The following is a 20,746-nucleotide window of genomic DNA, read 5'->3' as shown; positions in this document are numbered from 1 at the left end:
TGGTTTTAACTGTTTAGTTTAAAAACCTGTTTTGTTCTTATTAGTTTAAAAATATTTTATTTCCATTTATAAAAGTATGTTTTATATAAGACTTTCCTAGCGGCTCAGTAGTAAAGAATCTGCCTGCCAATGCAGGAGACGCGAGTTCAGTCCCTGGGTTGGGAAGAACCGCTGGAGAAGCAAATGTCAGCCCACTCCAGTATTCTTTCCTGGGAAATACCATGGACAAGAGGAGCCTGATGGGCTACAGTCCATGGGGTCGCAAAGAGTCAGACAACTTAGTGACTAAACAAATAGTGTGATTGAACCAGATGGGTTTTTTAAAAAAAATTTTAATGATAAATCAGTATGATTTGGAGTCACAGCAACAAGTGTGCAAACTCACCACTAGTCTGGATAGTAATCTTAATTTCTGTAAGTTCAATTTTTGAATGAGAAATCAAGAGACTTTAATGACTGAAATTATTCTGAATAAATATAAAATTATTCTGAATAAATTTCTATTCATCTGCACTCACTGGTAACAAGAAAATGTCTTGAGATGAAATTAATGGAGATGGAACACAAAGTTATTTCCTAGGTAATTTACACTTCTTTTCAAAAGACAGGCCACCTTTTGACATCAGGGCATAAAGGAAATTCTAGAGCTTAAGAGCAGTTTCTTTGCTCTTTTTTACCAATTCCTTTGCTCATTTCTTATCACATCAAGACTATACCAAGCAACAATTACCTATGAGGAATCATGAATACCAACACCATATGAAAATATTTAAACAAAATTCCCTATTTTCCCAACTGTGAACATGAATGGTTTCCTAGACAAAGTCTGAGACTCTTTGAAAGGTCATGGTCTTAATTCTAAATTTCATAATTTGATATTTTGTTCCATGAGGGCAACCTAGCCTAATGAAACATCTATTCCTATACATTCCTATGAACTTATAAAAACTTTAATCTGCTATTATCTAAATATTCTACATCAGTCTTTTTACTCACCAGATGCCTTTCCCCAAAATAGAGAATTTCAATGCGTTTACTTGACTCTATCAAATCCTTTTCCCCCTCACATGAACCAGCAATTTCACTCATTTTCCCACTCGAAGGACACTGGTCTTCTACGTTGCATTTACTCTGGAATCTTTACACAGCTGAATTGTATCACTAGGTTAACAATTATCAAACTAGCATGGCATTAAAGAGCTACATATCTATGATCCTAAAGCTTTTCTAGAATCTCAGAGAAAGTCTGAGTCTCAGTGGGGTATTCATTTATTGTTACTCTTACTCCTACTCTCAACATTTGCTTAGCTGGTTGATTTCATTTGATTTGGTTTGACTTTGTCTTGCTTGTTTGCCTTTAGCAGAAAAGACACACTTATAAAATTAGAAGAAAAAGCCACTATAGAGAATGAAATTGAAGCTCATTTATACACTTACAAACCATCCTCTTGAAACCAACATAAGGAATTAGGATCCAGAAGACAAGATGAGGGACTGTACTTCAGCTGGAGGAGAAAGATTTCAACCCCTAAGAATGAACACAAATTCCTCAGGCCAGGAAAACAGAAAAGTTTAAAAGCCAAGGTCTGTGTATAAGCTAGAATTTTCAACATCATTTTCATTCCAAGTCTTTTAGATATATCTTATGGACCATTCACTGAAAAGTTTTATGAACAAGGAAGAAAACTACTGTTAAATTTTATTGACGTTATAGAAATAAAACTGCTAAACAAATCCAAGTTGAACTCAACTATAAAATAAATATGTTGTATAAATCAGTTTACTATAATACCACACTTCAATCCAAAGTATATTAAAAGAACACACTTAGAGGGCTCTAGTAGAAATGCATTTATCTAATGGTGGTTGCCCTAGGAATGAAAGGATTGTTTCTCATTTGAAAATGTATAAATATAATTTACCAGTATAACTGAGGAAAAAGTGTTGCTTAGAAGAACACATAATTTTAAAATGTAATGTGCTAAAGATTTCTGAACATACTATCTACAAATCAAATATGACTCGCACAGTAGTGGTTAAAAGTGATTACCCAATAACCCTCATGAGCTATTTTGTAAAGAAATACTCATGACAAAGAAAGACGCCACCAGTATAGCAAATATAGTAGGTAACCTGCAATTTGCAGATACACTGAAAATAGCAAATATCCAAAGATGTGTTTTTTTTTAAATTTTCCAGGCAAGAATACTGGAGTGGGGTGCCATTCCCTACTCCAGGGGATCTTCCCAACCCAGGGGCTGAACTTCTCTTGAGCTTCCTGCATCGGCAGGTGGATTCTTTACCACTAGTGCCGCCCGGGAAGCCCTAGTGTTGCAGCAAGTCCCCAGTTATCCAGGCTAAAGCCTCTTAAGGCATTCAGCCTCTTCCTGTTTTCTCCCATAATCACTTGTCAGATTCTGTAATGGTCTCTGAGTGCTGTCATTAGAGATTTCTGTGAAGCATCAATCTCGCATTTGTCTTAGCACTTTTCAACATTGTCCTAAACCAGGCTTTCACCTTCTCGTGTGGGGACTACATCGCTGCCTTCAGTTGGCTCCTCAGCCTTCATCATATGTTTCAACACAAAAAATCTACTGAACATTCTTCATAACTCACGAGATGGAACAGCTTGCTTCCTTCAGAAAGATGTTGTTTTTTAAAAAGAATTTGGTAGTTAGTGAAAGAACGAAAATATTGGAAATTGAGTATTGTGAGAGAAATATGAACCCCTGAAACAGGAACTCTGCTAATAAAAATAGAGACCACTTACACAGCACTTTAAGAGAACACCACGGATAATTTAGTGACGGAGTCACCACTCAAACCTATGTCTCTCCACTCAGAATGTGCTCATGGTCTCATGATACATGCCTCCTACCCTCCCCAGTTAAACTGATATGGCAAGAGTTCCAAAAAGCCATTAAAGAAAGTGAAGTCGTTCAGTCATGTCCGATTCTTTACAAAACCATGGACTGTCACCTACCAGGCTCCTCGATCCATGGGATTTTTCAGCCAAGAATCCTGGAGTGGGTTGCCATTTCCTTCTCCAAGGGATCTTCCCAACCCAGGGATTGAACCCGGGTCTCCCACATCGCAGGCAGATGCTTTACTGTCTGAGCCATCAGGGAAGCCCCCCGAAACCATTACTGATTAGTAACAGTGATAAAAAAGGACCCTGGATCATGATATCCCTTTAACTACAGAGGCTAAAGCTTCCAGCTTAGGTAAGAAGATGCTGGAAATTTAAAAATATCTTAGATACTTCATTACCATTTATATCTTTCAGTCTATTACAGATGATATTCTTAAACATGTTAAGATGTTTTTCCTTTTTTGTTCTTTCTTTATAAGACCTAACTTGAGTCAACAGAAGGTGTCCACTGTTTGGAAAAGCATCACTACTTTTATGCCAGAAATGAAAATATAATAAATCTCTGTGAAATTTTTAACTCTTAAAATATACTCTGCATTCAGTCATCCATTCAGCAGGTGATTTAGTCTCAATTATGAGCCAGGTAGTTTCCTGTTCCAACACAGCGATGAACAAACCAGATCTTGAAGCAGATAGGATCTTAATCTCTCTGCCTCTTCTTTCACACTTGCCTCCTCCCTATGTGTGGTGTGTGTGAGAGAGAGAAAGAGAAATAAAGCCAAGTTCTATTGAGGAAAAAGCATTTTCTATGTTCTCTTTACACAGTAAGAGTCAGTCCAGCATGAATAAAGGCCATAAAGTTTTATAAGAATTCATGGTGTAGAAAGGAAGAATTACATGCAGTCAAAAAGAAAAGAAAAAGTTTTGCATTACTAAGAAAAAGTGAGAGAAAGAACAAGACAAAGCTGCCCTGGAATCTTGAGAGTGAAAGTGAAAGTGAAAATGTTAGTCGCTCAGTTGTGTCCAACTCTGTGACTCCATAGCCCACCAGGCTCCTCTGTCCATGGCGATTTTCCAGGCAAGAATACTGGAGTGGGTAGCCATTCCGTTCTCCAGGGGATCTTCCTGACCCAGGACTGAACGTGGATCTCCTGCATTGCAGGCAGATTCTTTACTATCTGAGCCACCAAGGAAGATAAGTTGAGGGTAGGTGGTGAAGACAAATGAATAATTTGTGAAGAAAGTGCCAGCATAGAGCTTCTCCTTCTTAGGATGGAGAGGAAAATGGTAAACCTCTCAGAAAATCTGTCTTCAGTATGGCATTACTTATGCCTAGTTCAGTAGTTAGGTTCAGTGATTATTACTTATGTCCGGTAAGATCTAAGGGCTCTTCCAGCAGACCACTGGAGCTAAGGAACGGTGCGGAAGCCACCTTCCAGTCCTGCACACTATAGACTGGTTCAGAGAAAACAACAGAGCATATAGCTACCTGAGGTTTGAGACAGACATGCTAAGAGATCCAGAGCACTAGAATAAATCTGAGGTTGGATCAAGGCTAAAACAGAAAATAAAAACCTTGAAAATGGAAGCTATGATGGCAGCGGGGTGGGGAGGGAGTCCCAGAATGGTTCCCAACAGTCAAATGAGATAAGTCACGATATCCCAAAATTGAGATCCCCTCATCCTACTTTTCGTGGTCTCTCCTATACCTACAATCCTTCTTAGGAAGTGAGACAGAAATGGGACACCCCCTGAAAGGAGAGAGAAAAAAGTACTACTGGGGAGTTGAACTCACACAGCATGATCACTATACAGAGTAATGATACTGTTTATCAGAGTAGGACCCGAAACCCAACCAGAAAAGTCTTGATTCTCATTAACTTTTTTCACTTTCAATTTTTTTTTCTAACTCAGCAAAACAGTGTCATAAATCTCTGAGTATTACCTTTGATTCAAAAATCCATAAGTCATCATTGATTCCATTGATTTCTCTTTCATTTTATTCCCATAGCCAATCAATCTATCACTGGGTCCAAGCAACTTTTCTTCCTAAGTGTAATAAAAAGCTGCCACTTCTCTCCTCCATCCCTGGATCATCTATAGCCCAGATTACTAAAATAATCTCCTACCTAATATCCCTGCTAGCACTTTTCCCCGTACAATTCTTTCTGCATAAAGTACCCAAAGTGCTTGAATAATGCTTTAACAATTGTGCTTTAATAATTCCCATTACAACTGAAATGAAAACCAAATCCTTATGATGGTGTAGCTCCTGACCTTTGCCAGCCTCCTACTCTCCAGTATAACTCTCCTCTGTCTCTCCATCTGTGGCAACACTCACCTTCTCTATGGTTTTCAAAACAAATGCATTTCCTTACAGACCCTATGCACTTGATATTCCTTCCTCCTGCAGATCCTGACCTGACAAGAAGCTCCTTCTTGCTCAGATCACAAGTAAAGGCCATCTATTCTTTTGACCTTTTCTTTGGGGATATATTCTTTTGGAAGCTTTCTATCAAAAGTAACCCTCTTTCCCCTGATTCCTTCTCTTTTGTTTATTTCTGGGTATATAATCCAAGTATCTCTTTAGAATGTAAGCTCCTTGAGGGCAGGGGTCTTGTGTGTGTCTTGTTCACAGGTACATAGCTACTCTATCAATATTACTGAATGAAGAAATGAAACCCTGAACTGATCAATGAAGGAGTAGGGTGATAGAGGGGAATGGTCGCCTGTGTCACTGCTACTCCTCCCATCATCATCCCTCATGCCACTCCTAATTTTGCCAAAGAGTAAGCAAAGGGATTGGAATCAGGCAATGAAGAATACAGGAAGGGTAGTGCTAAGGGGCAGTGTGCAAAGGGTTTAAAGAGGGACTGGGGGTGGGGGGAGTCTTAATTTAGGAAAGAGAAGAGTAGACTTCTTAAAAACATCATCATACCTAGCCTTTCACTCAATGCTGGACCTTCCAAGTAAGAAATATAAAAGAAGAAATGTTTACATAAAGCATTATATAAATTGCATTTTCAAAGTTGAAATATTTAACACATTAGGAAATATGTTATATCACTTGTGAATCCTTTTACCAGGATTTATAATAGATCAAAGTAGGGCTTCTAATCTATTGAGTTTCCATGAAGCAATATATTAATACCATGTTGTTAATTGATGAGAAGCATTATAGGATTATGTCTTTTTTCACAACTGACTCATAAATAGGCAAGTAGGGTAAAGGTGATCAGAAAAAAAATAACTACACTGCTTACATTTCAATGGACAATTGACCTTAAATAGTAGAGTTCTGGAGAAATATCTTTGAGTTAAATTTTAGTTTAAAATATTCTGCTGAAGGAAACTTAAAAGGAGAGTGGCATAGAGAATATTGGAGTAATATTCTGAAAGCTTTTCACATATAGTTATAGTTGGAGTCACATGAGCAGTCCATGATGCTGACGAGCAGGATTCTAGTGTAATTACACATAATACATTTATTTTGTTTTGATTACAAAATTCACATTATTTGACTATGCTTGGACCTCCACATAATATGGGGAAAAGTTGTTTCTTAATGAAAGCATATATACTAGCCTATTAATAATCAGATTTCTAATGTAGCTTCACAATCTGAAATTTTAAAACTGCATTCCTATTATGTTACAGTTTAATACTTGTTCTCAGAACTATTTCCAGAAAAGAAAAAAATTCTTACCAGACATAAACTGTGTAATAGAGGATAATTCCATTTGGCTCCAGGGGTGGTTGCCATGACAACTTCACCATGACACCAGACAACTGTTTTACAGAGAAGTCTCGTGGGGGAGAATCAGGAGCTGAAAAGTTAGGATATAAGATAATGTATTAATATTTTATTAAACATACATAAGCAGCAGCTAAAATAGAAATGCACAAAAGTTTTATTTTGAACTTTCTGGTAAATGAATTGGGTACAGGGCCTTTCTCCATGGGCTGGAGAGGCTGTTTACTTTCAAAATGAGATGATAAAAGATTTTGCATGGTGGTGTTAGAACATCTGTTTCTGTGATTCAATGGAAAAAAATATTTCATGAGAAAAAAAGAACAAGGGTTATGACACTGTGATTCACCTACCATTCAAGTATATCTTGGTAAATTATCATCCTCTGATAAAAATAAAACTACTGGGGTGAGTAAATATACAATAAAAGAGCTCCCCAAACAGTAAAAAGAATTGGGGAAAAAAAAAATCACACATCCAAGAAGTGGTAAAGTGATAAGCGTAGCACTGTGAAGCAACTGACTGACCTCACAAATGAAAACAATACTCCTCAATTTCATTTGAGTCATTAAACTGCAAAACAGCATCAAAATCTGTTCACTCAATCTTCAAAATTGAATGGTCAACAAAGGAAGTACCAATGTAGCACATAAACAAGTATATAGACATTTCAGGGTCTATTTCTAATTGTGCTAAAATAGTGTAAGGATTCAAATATTTCAGCCATTCTGCATTAAAAAATACCTTAAACACTAAAAAATTACTGTGAACTAATTATCAAGTATATATTTCAACTTAGATAAAACATTTAGAATGCCATTACATAGTTGCTACATAATAGCAGAGTGATGTTTTAAAATATTAACATTTTTTGCATGTAAAGGGGTATAAATTACTACAATTTTGATCACTGTTTCAGTTATACATGGAAACTGAAGTCACACCTAGTAGAAATTCTGAGAATTAGTTCAGAGTTCTTTAAACAGTTTTAATTTATAGATTAGTATTGTACAGATCACTTTTTTCCAGTAATTTGAAGATGCTGCTTGAATTATATTTTCCTTCTGACTACCCCAACTATAGTGTAGGGGTACGCATACATGTGTGTTTTCATTATTTTGATAATAACAATTTTTCCAAAAAGAGTTTATTGAGCAGAGAAAAGCTTTATAAAATAAGTTTCACAAAATAACAGTAGCAGCTGTATTTATATTTTCAGTTGGTATTCTTGCTGGCACCACAATAAAAATGCTATCAAACCTGATTATCACAGAATCCATATATCACATGGAGGTGTTTGTTTCCCAATATATGAATTACCTCTAACTGAGGTAATTCTATCATTTGTTAAAACAAAAAACTGTAATATTTTTCTAAATATCACTGTAAAACTTTTGTTTGTTATTGGAAAAAAAGAATTTTAATCAAAACTAGCACTGATACAGAATACTGTATGTTGTAACTAAGCATTTGTCTTTGATAATATGCTTTATGCTTTAAGATGTTTACATGGAATATCAGTTCTTGGTGTTTTATACTTAATCTTCAATATATTCTTGAGTAGTTTCTTTTTATTTCAAACTTTTTATTACTAAAAAAAGTGATTAACATGCCTTTTTAAGTAAAATACTGCATATCTACTATATCAGACAAAGTTTTAACTTTGTAAAATTTTAACATTTGTCAACATTACTTTTACATTCTTCAGGAATAGCTCAGTTGATAATCCGCCTGTAATGCAGAAGACCCCAGTTCAGTTCCTGGGTCGGGAAGATCTGCTGGAGAAGGGATAGGCTATCCACTCCAGTATTCTTGGGCTTCCCTTGTGGCTCAACTGGTAAAGAATCTGCCTGCAATGAGGGAGACCTGGGTTCAATCCCTGGGTTAGGAAGATCCCCTGGAGAAGGGAATGGCTACCCAGATCAGTATTCTGGTCTGGAGAATACCATGGAGAGTTGGACACAACTGAGTGACTTTCATTTTCATTTCAGAAATGTGATTTTAAAAAGTGAAATTGGAAAAATTAGAATAAATAAATGCAATGTCTTTTGCAATCTATCCAACTCATCACGACAGAGATATGAGTATAGATAAGAAGGGTCTTCATAAGGCTTTTACTTTCTCTGCTAGGCATGATCATTCCTATCCCTAACCCTCCCTCTACTCATCTTGCTTCAGGCGAAGGCGAAGTTGCTCAGTCCTGTCCAACTCTTTGCGACCCCATGGACTGTAGCCCACCAGGCTCCTCTATCCATGGAATTTTCTAGGCAAGAGTACTGGAGTGGGGTGCCATTTCCTTCTCCAGGGGATCTTCCCGACCCGGGGATTGAACCAGGGTCTTCCACATTGCAGGCAGATGCTTTACCATCTGAGCCACCAGGGAATCCCTTGCTTCAGGTCAGAGCTTAAACATCACTTAATCTGCTACATTTTCCTGGACACCTCAGAACAGCTAAAATTCTTTTTTTGTGTGATGATGAACACTTATACCAGTAATTATAATTATAAAAATTATTTGTCTACACATTTGTCAAATTAGATCTCTTCTAAAGAAGATAAGGAGTTCCTAATACCCAACAATAAGCCAAACTTCTGAGGCCTTTATCCATTCTAGGTTTGCTGTAATTTTGCTATAAGGGGGTTTTGTTCTTTACCCTGTTTGTTAGCAATTATGTCAATGACTGAGCCAAGGACTTAGATGGATGTTTACCATGACTTTGTATTTTGAACAGCCCAGGTATAATTTGAAACTATTGATGTAAGCAGTAATAAACTCTGACTGCTCAAAATAATAACATATGTTGTCTACTGGTCTAGCTTCCTTCATAAACAACCTCAAACTCTTACTACATGGGCTATTTAATTAGATTAGAAATTAAGAAGTGGGTACTATATCTATAGAGCATTGCTAAAATAATCTAGTACATCTTTCTGAGACATTATCTAAGAAGACAATCTAACCTTCTACCCTAGCTGTCTTTAACCACTGTCCCATGGGGAAAATTCATTTATTTGGTAAATTTTCACTTTGAGAGCAAGAAAAATCTAACTATGAAAAAATGAAAATTTGGACAGGTAAGTTCTGCTGAAGAAACAAGCAAAGGAAGCAGAGGCAATGACTAAGGAAGACTAACCCATCAGAAAACACAGAAACTGGGGCGCCGGGTGAATGACTGTAATCTGAACATCCACAAAGCACAATTCAATGGGTAGATGGGGAAAGCTTGAGAGGGTGAAAAAAGGTACTCTACAAACACATGTTACATCCAGAACTACTCCTCCTGGCAATGGGACTGACTTTTGCAGAAGAAGAATATTCTCAAAATATACAATGTAAAAAACATAAAAGGCAAATCCAAATCCAAAATGCATCTCTCAAAAGTAACTTTCTTTTTAGCATGATAATATGTCTACAGCTTTGTGAAGTAGCATTGTAAAGTGGTCTCAGTAGTAAAGTTGATTTTATTCAAGTGAAGAAAGGTGAGCTTAAAAGTTGAAAATGAAGGCTATCAACATTCAGGAATAGCATCTTGGCAAATTATGGAGAGAAATCCGGTAAATTGCCTGAACTCATTAGCAAGCTAATCTTAATAACATGTAAAATGCTGCAGGCCCTTCCTGATCCCAACACCTTGTCTCGGATTCATTGACTTATTGTGTAGTGAGCAGAACGGGCTTGGACTCTGTAAAGGTTGCCCTGAGCATGAAATGACACACGTATGTAACATACCTGGCACAGGATAAAGGTTATGAGCTCTGTTCTCCCGGGATGTTTTTGCTTTTAAAAGCAACAGATTAGAAAGCAACTTAAGGAGAGAACAAGATGGCAGAGGAGCAGGTGGATGTGGAGTACATCTCTCTCCATGGATACATCAGGAACACACCGTCAGACACAGAAGTCCATGTAGAACGCCAGCTGAGAGCGGACAGGAGTACCTGACCAGTGGAAAATAACATATAGAACCACGCAAAACTTGGTAGGGTGAAGGAACTAGGGGGAAAAACAGGCGTGTTAGTAGGATTGGACCTGCTCTCGGCCGGTGGGGGAACTGAAGCCAGGGTCCAGTCCCCACAGCGGGACAACCGTCAGAGTCAGAGGAGAAACATTTACGGCTGAGAGTGAAACAGCTGATCTGCGGCAGCCATACACCCCTTATAGGAATGCTGGTCTCCTGGAAAGCACAGCGGCTGGGAGCTGGAGTCTATTAGGGACTGTGGAGCAATCTCAGGAAGAGGGCGGCTGTTGACTGCAGAGAGATGGATCGAGGGGATGTGAGGGAGAAGATTGTGGTGGGAAATGTCTGTGGAGGAAAGCCAGGCAGCCATGGAAGCAAGGCGATACTGCTGAGTCACATGCAGGGGGTGGAGCCGTCTCCATGGCCTCTCTCCCCCCACACAACAGCATCAGCAGCTGAACAATAGAGAGCCTGGCCCATCAAACGCCTGATGCACTGAACTACGGAGTAGGACCCCAGCCAGTGTGCCCCTTCAAGTGACTGATGCACTGATCTACAGAGCAGGACCCCAGCCAGAGGGGCCCTTCTATGTGCTGGACGCGCCTAACAACAGAGAAAGACCCAGGCAAGGGAGCCCTCCAAGTGCCTGAACAGGTGGGGTACGGAGAAACACCGACCAAAGAGGCCTTCTGATCACCAGCTACAAGAAGCTTGAAGAAAGACGCTGACAGGGCTGTAACTCCTGCAGCAGAGGCAGTTTGTGCACCTGCACACTTGGCATCACCTGGGTCCCTGCAAGCCAAGCAGCTGCACCACCTTCACACTCAACTCTCACTTGGGCAAAGCTGCCACAGGCAAAAAGCAGTCTTGCCTCTATGCACACAGCATTGCTTCATTCATGTCCAACTCTTTGCGACCCTGGTAGGCTGTGGCCTGCCAGGCTCCTCTATCAGAGAGGGGGCTCTCCAGGCAAGAATACTGGAGCGTACTGGCCAATACTGGTCACCATACCCTTCTAGAGCACTGTATTTCCTGCTGCCCTAGCCGCCAACCCCACTGAGTACCTGGTGCTGCCAAGGCCCCAGTGATCCAAGCAGCTGCACCACCTCATGCCTGGCCCTCACAGGGGCAAACCTAAGCCATCCAGGGCAGCCACAGGAGCAAACCCCAGTGGACGACCCACACGCAGAGGTGGAAATAAAAGCACAATTGAAACCCAAGGGCAATGTGTCTAAGGAAGAAGACCCAAAACCTTCCCAGCATCTGTACAAGCTGCAGATTAAATCCACATGGTCCACTGGCAGACTATGTGTCTATGGAATATATAAAAGGTCATTGAGAGCTCCAACAAAAGAAAACGCCCTAGCTCTGACAGCTGTGGACATTGGAGGCAAGAACACACAGAAGTCGGACCAGATTAGAATCTGAGCTGCCCCCACAGCAGGTCCAGAGTTCAGCACAGTGTTGGAGGGCATCCTAGGGAGGTGAGATGGGCTGTGACTCCCAGCGAGGGAAAGGACTCTGACAGCAGGGACTCAAGAAAAACATTTATTATTCTTATGTTTTGACTTCTTCTGTAGATTCTTTTGGAACTTCTTTTTTTTTTTTCCTCCACTCTGTTGTAGTTGTTGATTTTATTGGCAATATGAAATCTAATTAAGCTTTTGAGCTTTTTTTTTTTTTTTTTTCTTCTCAGTCACATTTTTTTAGTTGTTATAAACCTCTGCCCCTACATTGGGCTTTTGTAGTTCTATGGAATTTTTCTCTTTTTTAATTTTTTAAACTTATTATATTTTTCTACATTTATTCCTTTGTTTGCTTTTCCTACTGTTCTTTTCCCCTTGCAGTTAATCTTTAATGTATATAAATCTTTATCTCTATCTATTTAACTTTTCATATCTGTTCTTTCTTTCTTTTCCTCTTAACATATTTGTCAGTTTTATTTTCATTGCTTTATTCCTCAATTGGCACCTTGCTTTAGTCTTGTTTTCCAGTTTGTGCTTTAGTTAGTTTTATTCTGGTAGATATAACTTTTGCTTGCCTTTGTTCGCCAGGTCAATCTATTATACTTCATTTTTGTTGGACTGTTTTGATTTTGCTTATGGGTATATATGTATATGTGTATATTCAGTCACACTTTTTATTGTTGTTATAAACCTCTGCCTCTACATTGGACTTTTGCAGTTCTATGGAATATTTTTTTCTTTTTTCTTTCTTCTTCCTTTTTTTTCTTTATAATTTTAATTTTCAATTTTTTAAACATTATTATTTTTTCAACATTTGTTCCTTTGTTTGCCTTCCCTACTGCTCTTTTCCCCTTGCAGTTAATCTTTAATGTATATAAATCTCCATCTACTTCTGTTTAACTTTGCATGTCTATTCTTTCTTTTCTTTCTTTCCTTTCCTCTCAACATATTTGTTAGTTTTGTTTTCATTGCTTTATTCCCCACTTGGCACCTTGCTTTAGTTTTGTTTTCCAGTTCGTGCTTTAGTTAGTTTTGTTCTTAACAGGTAAATATAATTTTTGATTTCCTGTGTTCACTGGGTCAATCTACTATTTGACTTGGGTTCATATGTATAGGTATATATTCCATTGTTTTAAGTATTATTTGGCTGATTTTGTAACTGCCATTTTCCTGGGGTTCACTTTGGTTTCTCATTTTTGGATATTTGTTTTAATCTCACTTAATGCCATAACAAACCACTTGTGGAATCTTTGTTCCTGACCAGAGATCAAGTCCTAAGCCTTTGGAGTGGGAGTACTGACTCCAAGACCCTAGGCTACCAGAGAATTAACTGTAGGGAGTATCAAATAGTGAGAACTCACACAGAGGAAACCACTTGAATACAAGACCCGGCATCACCCAACCACCAGTAGCACCCTGTGCAGGGCACCTCATCTAAAGGACAAACAAAACAAAAATACAAACCCAATCATTAGGAGACAGGATTATCACCTCACTCAGCCTTGCCCATCAGAGGAAAAACAAACAAACAAAAACTCAGCACAAATTTCACCCTACACAAACCACCCGAGGGCAGAAACCAAAGGAAGAAAGAATTCAACCTTGAAGACTGGGAAAAAGAGACCTCAAATACAAAAAGTTAAAAAAAAAAATGAAAAGGCAGAGAAATACTATACAAATGAAGGAACAAACTAGAAACACAGAAGTCCAAATAAAGAGGAAATAGACAAACTACCTGAAAAAGAATTCAGAATAATTATATTAAGATGATAAAAAACTTTGAAAACAAAATGTGGAAAATGCAAGAATCAATTAATAAGAAGAAGAATTAAAGAATAAACATACAGAGACAAACAACACAATGACTGAAATTAAAAATACTCTAGAAGGAATCAATAGCAGAATATCTGAAGCAGAAGAAAGAATCCATGAACTGGAAGATAAAATGTTGGAAATAACTTCTAAAGAGCAGGACAAAGTAAAAAGAATGAAAAGAACTGAAGATAGTCCAGAGAACTCTGGGACAATATCAAATGCACCAACATTTAAACTACAGGGGTTCCAGAAGGATATGGAAAAATTTTGAAGAGATTATAGTTGAAAGTTTCCTCAATATGGAAAAAGAAATAGTCACTCAAGTCCAAGAGGCACAGAGTCCCATACAGGATAAACCCAAGGAGAAACACGCCAAGACACATACTAACCAAACTAACAAACACTAAATACAAAGAAAGAATATTAAAATCAGCAAGGGAGAAGCAACAAGTAACATATAAGGGAAACCCCATATGCTTAACAGCTGATCTTTCAGCAGAAACTCTGCAGGCCAGAAGGGAATGGCAGGATACATTTAAAGTACTGAAAGGGAAAAATCTACCCAGCAAGAATCTCATTCAAAATTGATGGAAATATAAAAAGCTTTTCAGACAAGCAAGAGAATTCACTACCACCAAACCAGCTTTACAACAAATGTTAAAGGAACTTATATAGTCAAGAAGTACAAGAGAAGGAAAAATATCTACAAAATCAACTCCAAACAATTAAGAAAATGGCAATAGGAACATATATATCAATAATTACTTTAAATGTAAATGGATTAATGCTCCAACAAAAAGACACAGACTAGCTGAATGGATACAAAAACAAGACCCATATATATGAACTGTCTACAAGAAACCCACTTCAGACCTAAAGACACATAGAGACTGAAAGTGAGCGGATGGAAAAATATATTTCATACAAATGGGAAGCAAAAGAAAGCTGGAGTAGCAATCCTCATATCAGACAAAATAGATCTTAAAATAAAGAGTATTACGAGAGATAAGGAAGGACACTACATAATGATCAAGGGATCAATCCAAGAGGAAGACATAACAATTCTAAATATCTATGCACCCAACATAGGAGCACCTCAATACATAAGACAAACTCTGACAGACATAAAAGGAGAAACTGACAGCAACACAGTGATAGTAGGAGACTTTAACACCCCACTCACACCAATGGACAGATCATCAAAACAGAGAATTAATAAGGAAACACATCGTAAATGATACATTTGATGAGATGGATCTCACTGATATCTTCAGGACATTCCATCCAAATGCAGAAGAATACACCTTCTTCTTAAGTGCACAGGGAACATTCCCCAGGATAGACCACATCTTGGGTCACAAATCAAACCTCAGTAAATTTAAGAAAATTGAAATTGTATCAAGTATCTTCTCCAAACACAATGCTATGAGACTAGATATCAATTATAAGAAAAAAAGTGTAAAAAACACAAACACATGGAGATTAAATAACATATTTCAACACATAATCACCAAGAGGTTACTGAAGAGATCAAAAAGGAAATTAAAAAATTTCTAGAAATAAATAATGATGAAAACATAACAACTCAAAACCTAAGGGATGCAGCAAAAGCAGTTCTAAGCAGGAAGTTTATAGCAAGACAATCCCACCTCAAGAAACAAGAAAAACATTGGGCAGACAACCTAACTTTACAGCTAAAACAACAGGAAAAAGAAGAACAAAAAAAATTAATAGAAGGAAAGATAAATTTATTTATGAGCAGAAATGAAATGAAATGAAAGAAACAATAGTAAAGATAAATAAAAATAAAAGCTGGTTCTTTGAGAAGATAAACAAAATTGACAAACCTCTAGCCAGACTCATCAAGAAAAAAGAGAGAAGAATCAACAAAATTAGAAATGAAAAAGAAGAGGTTACAACAGACAATGCAGAAATACAAAGGATTATAAGAGACTATTATGAACACCTATAAGGCAATAAAATGGATAACCTAGAGGAAATGGGTAGATCCTTAGAAAAGTTCAATATTCCAAGACTGAACCAAGAAGAAGAAATTATGAACAACCCAATCACAAGCACTGAAATTGAAGCTGTGATCCAAAATCTCTGAAAAATCACAAGCCCAGGACTAGATGGCTTAACAGGAGAATTCTATCAAACATTCAGAGAAGAGCTAATGCCTATTCTTTTAAAACTCTTTCAAAAAATTGCAGAGGGAGGAACACTACCAAATTCATTCTACGAGGCCACCATCACCCTGATACCAAAACCAGACAAAGACAACACAAAAAAGAAAACTACAGGCCAATATCACTGATGAACATAGGTGCAAAAATCCACAACAAAATTTTAACAAACAAAACTCAGCAATGTATCAAAAAGCTCATACACCATGATGAAGCTGGATTTATTCCAGGGATGTAAGGATTCTTCAATATATGCAAATCAATGTGATACACCATATTAAAAAATTGAAAGAGAAAAATTATATACTAATCTCAATAGATGCAGAAAAGTCTTTGACAAAATTCAGCACTCATTTATGATAAAACTCTTAAAAAATGTGCATAGAAGGAACCGACCTCAACATAGTAAAGTCCATAGATGATGAGCCTACAGCAAACATTATTCTCAGTGGCAAAAAACCAAAAGCATTCCCCCTAAGATCAGGAACAAGACAAAGGTGTCCACTTTCACCACTATTATTCAACATAGTTTTGGAAGTCCTAGCTACAGCAATCAGAAAAGAAAAAGAAATAAAAGGAATCCAGATTGGAAAAGAAGAAGTAAAGCTCTCATTGTTTGCAGATGACATGATACTATACATAGAAAACCCTAAAGATAGCATTAGAAAATTACTAGAGCTATTCATTGAATTTAGCAAAGTTGCAGGATACAAAATCAATACACAGAAATCACTTGCATTTCAATAAACATTGAAAAATCAGGAAGAGAAATTAAGGAATCAAGTACCTTCACCATTGCAACCAAAAGAATTAAATATCTAGGAATAAACTTACATAAGGAGACAAAAGAAATGTGCACAGAAAATTATAAGACACGAATGAAAGAAACCAAAGATGACATAAACAAATGGAGAGATATTCCATGTTCCTGGGTAGGAAGAATCAATACTGTGAAAATAACTATACTACCAAACACACTCTACAGATTCAGTGCAATCCCTATCAAATTACCAATGCCATTTTTCATAGAACTAGAACAAAAAATTTCACAATTCATATGGAAACACAAAAGACCCCAAATAGCCAAAGCAGTCTTGAGAAAGAAGAATCAAGTTGAAGGAATCAACCTTCCTGACTTCAGGTTATACTACAAAGCTACATTCATCAAGATAGTGTGGCAATGATACAAAAACAGAAATATAGACCAATGGAACAAGATAGAAAGCCCAGAAATAAACCCATGCATCTATGGGTACCTTATTTTTGACAAAGGAGGCAAGAATATACAATATGGCAAAGACAGCCTCTTCAATAAATGGTGCTGGGAAAAGTGGACAGCTTCATGTAAGAGTGAAATAGAACACTTCCTAACACCATACACAAAGATAAACTCAAAATAGATGAAAGACCTAAATGTAAGACCAGAAACTATAAAACTTTTAGAGGAAAACATATGCAGAACACTCAACAACATAAATCAAAGCAAGATCCTCTGTGACCCACCTCCTAGAGTAATGGAAATAAAAACAAAAGTAAACAAGTGAGACTTGATTAAACTTAGAAGCTTTTGTGAAGCAAAGGAAACTATAACCAAGGTGAAAAGACAACTCTAAGAATGGGAGAAAATAATAGCAAATGAAACAACTGACAAAGGATTAATTTCCAAAATATACAAGCAGCTCATACAACTCAATGCCAGAAAAACAACCAACCCAATCAAAAAGTGGGGGAAAGAACTAAACAGACTTTTCTCCAAAGAAAACTTATGAAACAAACAAACAAACATGGCTAACAAACACATGAAAAGATACTCAACATCACTCATTATTAGAGAAATGCAAATCAAAACCACAAACTACAAAATCAACTCACACTGGTCAGAACGGCCATCATCAAAAAGTCTACAAACAATAAATGCTGGAGAAGGTGTGGAGAAAAGGGAACACCCTTGCACTGTTGGTGGGAATGTAAATTAATACAGCCAGTATGGAAGATGGTATGGTGACTCCTTTAAAAACTAGGAATAAAGCCACCATATGACCCAGCAATCCCATTCCTGGGCATATACCCTGAGGAAACCAAAATTGAAAAAGACACAAGTATCCCATTGTTCCTTGCAGCAGTATTTACAATAGCTTAACATGGAGGCAGCCTAGATTTCCATCGACAGATGAATGGATAAAGAAGTTGTGGTATATATTATTCAGCCATAAAAAGGAATGCATTTGATTCAGTTCTGATGAAGTGGATGAACCAAGAACCTATTATACAGAGTGAAGTGAGTCAGAAAGAGAAAGGTAAATATTCTAACACATATATATGGAATTTAGAAGAATGGTACTGAAGAACTTATTTCCAGGGCAGCAATGGAGAAACAGACAGAGAACAGACTTACGGACATGGGGAGAGGGGAGGAGAGGGTGAGATGTATGGAGAGAGTAACATGGAAACTTACATTACTGTATGTAAATAGATAGCCAATGGAAATTTGTCATATGGCTCAGGAAACTCAAACAGGGGCTCTGTATCAACCTAGATGGGTGGGATGGGGAGGGAGATGGGAGGGGGGTTCAAAAGGGAGGAGACATCCGTATACTTATGGCTGATTCATGTTGAGGTTTGACAGAAAACAACAATATTCTGTAAAGCAACATTTTATCCTTCAATAAAAAATAAATTTAAAAAACGCTGCAGGTTGACATAACAGAATCTACTACAAAACTTATTAAATGTCTATTCTTGTGAATGTTAAAAGTGAAAAACATGGTCATAACATACCCAGATTGATGTTCAAGCTATTTGCACCAAAATTTTAGCCTTAAAAATTCCCATGGAAAAAAAAAATTACTGATTTTTTACAGAATATGAATGACTTAAGAATAAAAAAATGCATTTTATACCTGATTTTACTAAACATAAATATGACTTTGCAAGCTTCTTTTAAACCATGGCAATGAAACCTCCATATAAAGCTGATGCAGCACGTAAGTGCTACTCAAGGCAAGGAGAATTCTTACACTATATCTTCATTTTATATACATGTTTTTTGAAATGTGACAGATTAAAAATTTATCAACTCTTCACTGCTATATTTACCATCTTCTTCAGTCAGCACATTTATGGGTGCACTCCGAATTCCTTCACCTTTGAGTGTACTAGCTGACACCTCAATTGTATAGTGTGTGTACTTCTTCAGTCCTAAATAGAAATAAGATAGATAAGACTTACAAAATAACCTTTAATTATATGCAGGAAAAAAAAAAAACTATGAAATGTTTCTTAACAACCTTCCAAAAGTGAAAACTAATTGAAAATGTAGTTCTTGGAACAGTAACTCCTATTATGAAGACAGAACAATATAGGAAAATGTGGAAAAGAACTGAATCTTTTTTCATGTGCTCTGTAATAGACTCCTACCTTATTGAACCAAAGAGCCGGAACTGTCACACTCTGCATAAAACTAACTACACTTCGCACTTACTTACAACAACAAGCCAACGATTTGTGGTCACTCAGTCAAAATAAACATAAATATCCAACATTATATTTTTTTACCTTTAATATTCTGGATCAAAGAAGTTGTATTTATCGTTCTTTCCTCATTTCCATTACTTTTCATTAGATAAATTGTATACTTTTGTATAATTCCATTGGGACTACTTGGAGGGAAGAATGACAGCTCAACCTCTCCAGAGGAAATATTTTTGTAAGTAATATTTTCTGGTGCACTATCAGGCACTGAAAAAAATTATATATATATTTATATATTTGTATATATATAAAATTATATATATACACACACACACAGCATAAACAATTCTACGCTAATAATGTATTCTGCTGATGTTTTCACCCCAATGGTCTAGGATACACACACATAGACACACTTGTCAAGTCACTTCAGTCATGTCTGACTCTTTGTGGCCCAGGGACTGTAGCCTGCCAGGCTCCTCTGTCCAAGGGATTCTCCAGGCAAGAACACTAGAGTGGGTAGCCATGCTCTCCTCCAGGGGATCTTCCCACCCAGGGATCGAGCCTACATCTCCTGTGGCTCCTGCATTATAGGGGGATTCTTACCACTGACCCACCAGGAAAGCACACACACACACACACGCACACACACACACGCACACACACACGCGCACGCGCACACACACACACACACACACACCAGAACATTCGCTAGAATGCAATTATAATAAATATCCTAAACATAGAAAAATATGGGTATATTATAGCACTTGCAACTGTACAAGAAAATTTTTATCTCAAAGAAAATTCATGCTGCAACTCTATCTATGAGTTTATTGGATGATATTTTTTATCAAAATACTTGAGACTATACTAAACTGTCTTACTGAGCAGAACATGCAGATACAGTGGTCCCGAAGTACATGCAGGGAAATGGTTTCAGGGCCCCCATGCCCCGACGCCTTTCATGGATACCAAACACCAAGTATGCTCAAGTCCCTTATATATAATTGCACAGTATTTGCATAGAACCTAATGACATCCTCCTGTATACTTTAAATCATCTCTAGATTATTTATAATACCTAATACAATGGAAATACTATGTAAACAATTGTAAATACAATGGAAATGCTATGTAAATAGTTGCCTGCCAGCATGCAGGAAATTTAAGTTTTGCTTTTTAGAACATTTTTTCTGCAACTTTTTTTCAAATACTTTCAGTGCACA

General features: G+C 37.2%; 1 protein-coding gene across 1 annotated transcript in view; it reads right to left on the bottom strand.

The window, feature by feature from the left end:
• LOC102172692 (phosphatidylinositol phosphatase PTPRQ) overlaps nucleotides 1-20,746 on the bottom strand; it is a 244,157-nt gene that overhangs the window by 169,345 nt on the left and 54,066 nt on the right. Inside the window, exons 16-18 of the mRNA XM_018047601.1 lie at nucleotides 19,602-19,784; nucleotides 19,143-19,244; nucleotides 6,579-6,699 (exon numbers count right to left, since the gene is read on the bottom strand). Coding sequence (XP_017903090.1) covers nucleotides 6,579-6,699; nucleotides 19,143-19,244; nucleotides 19,602-19,784 — 406 coding nt within the window. The remainder of the gene's footprint in view (nucleotides 1-6,578; nucleotides 6,700-19,142; nucleotides 19,245-19,601; nucleotides 19,785-20,746) is intronic.

This window comes from Capra hircus, chromosome 5 (genome assembly GCF_001704415.2).
Source record: "Capra hircus breed San Clemente chromosome 5, ASM170441v1, whole genome shotgun sequence".
Classification (NCBI taxonomy): domain Eukaryota; kingdom Metazoa; phylum Chordata; class Mammalia; order Artiodactyla; family Bovidae; genus Capra; species Capra hircus.
Note: the sequence above shows the minus strand (reverse complement) of the source record. Positions and strands in the feature narration are given on the sequence as shown.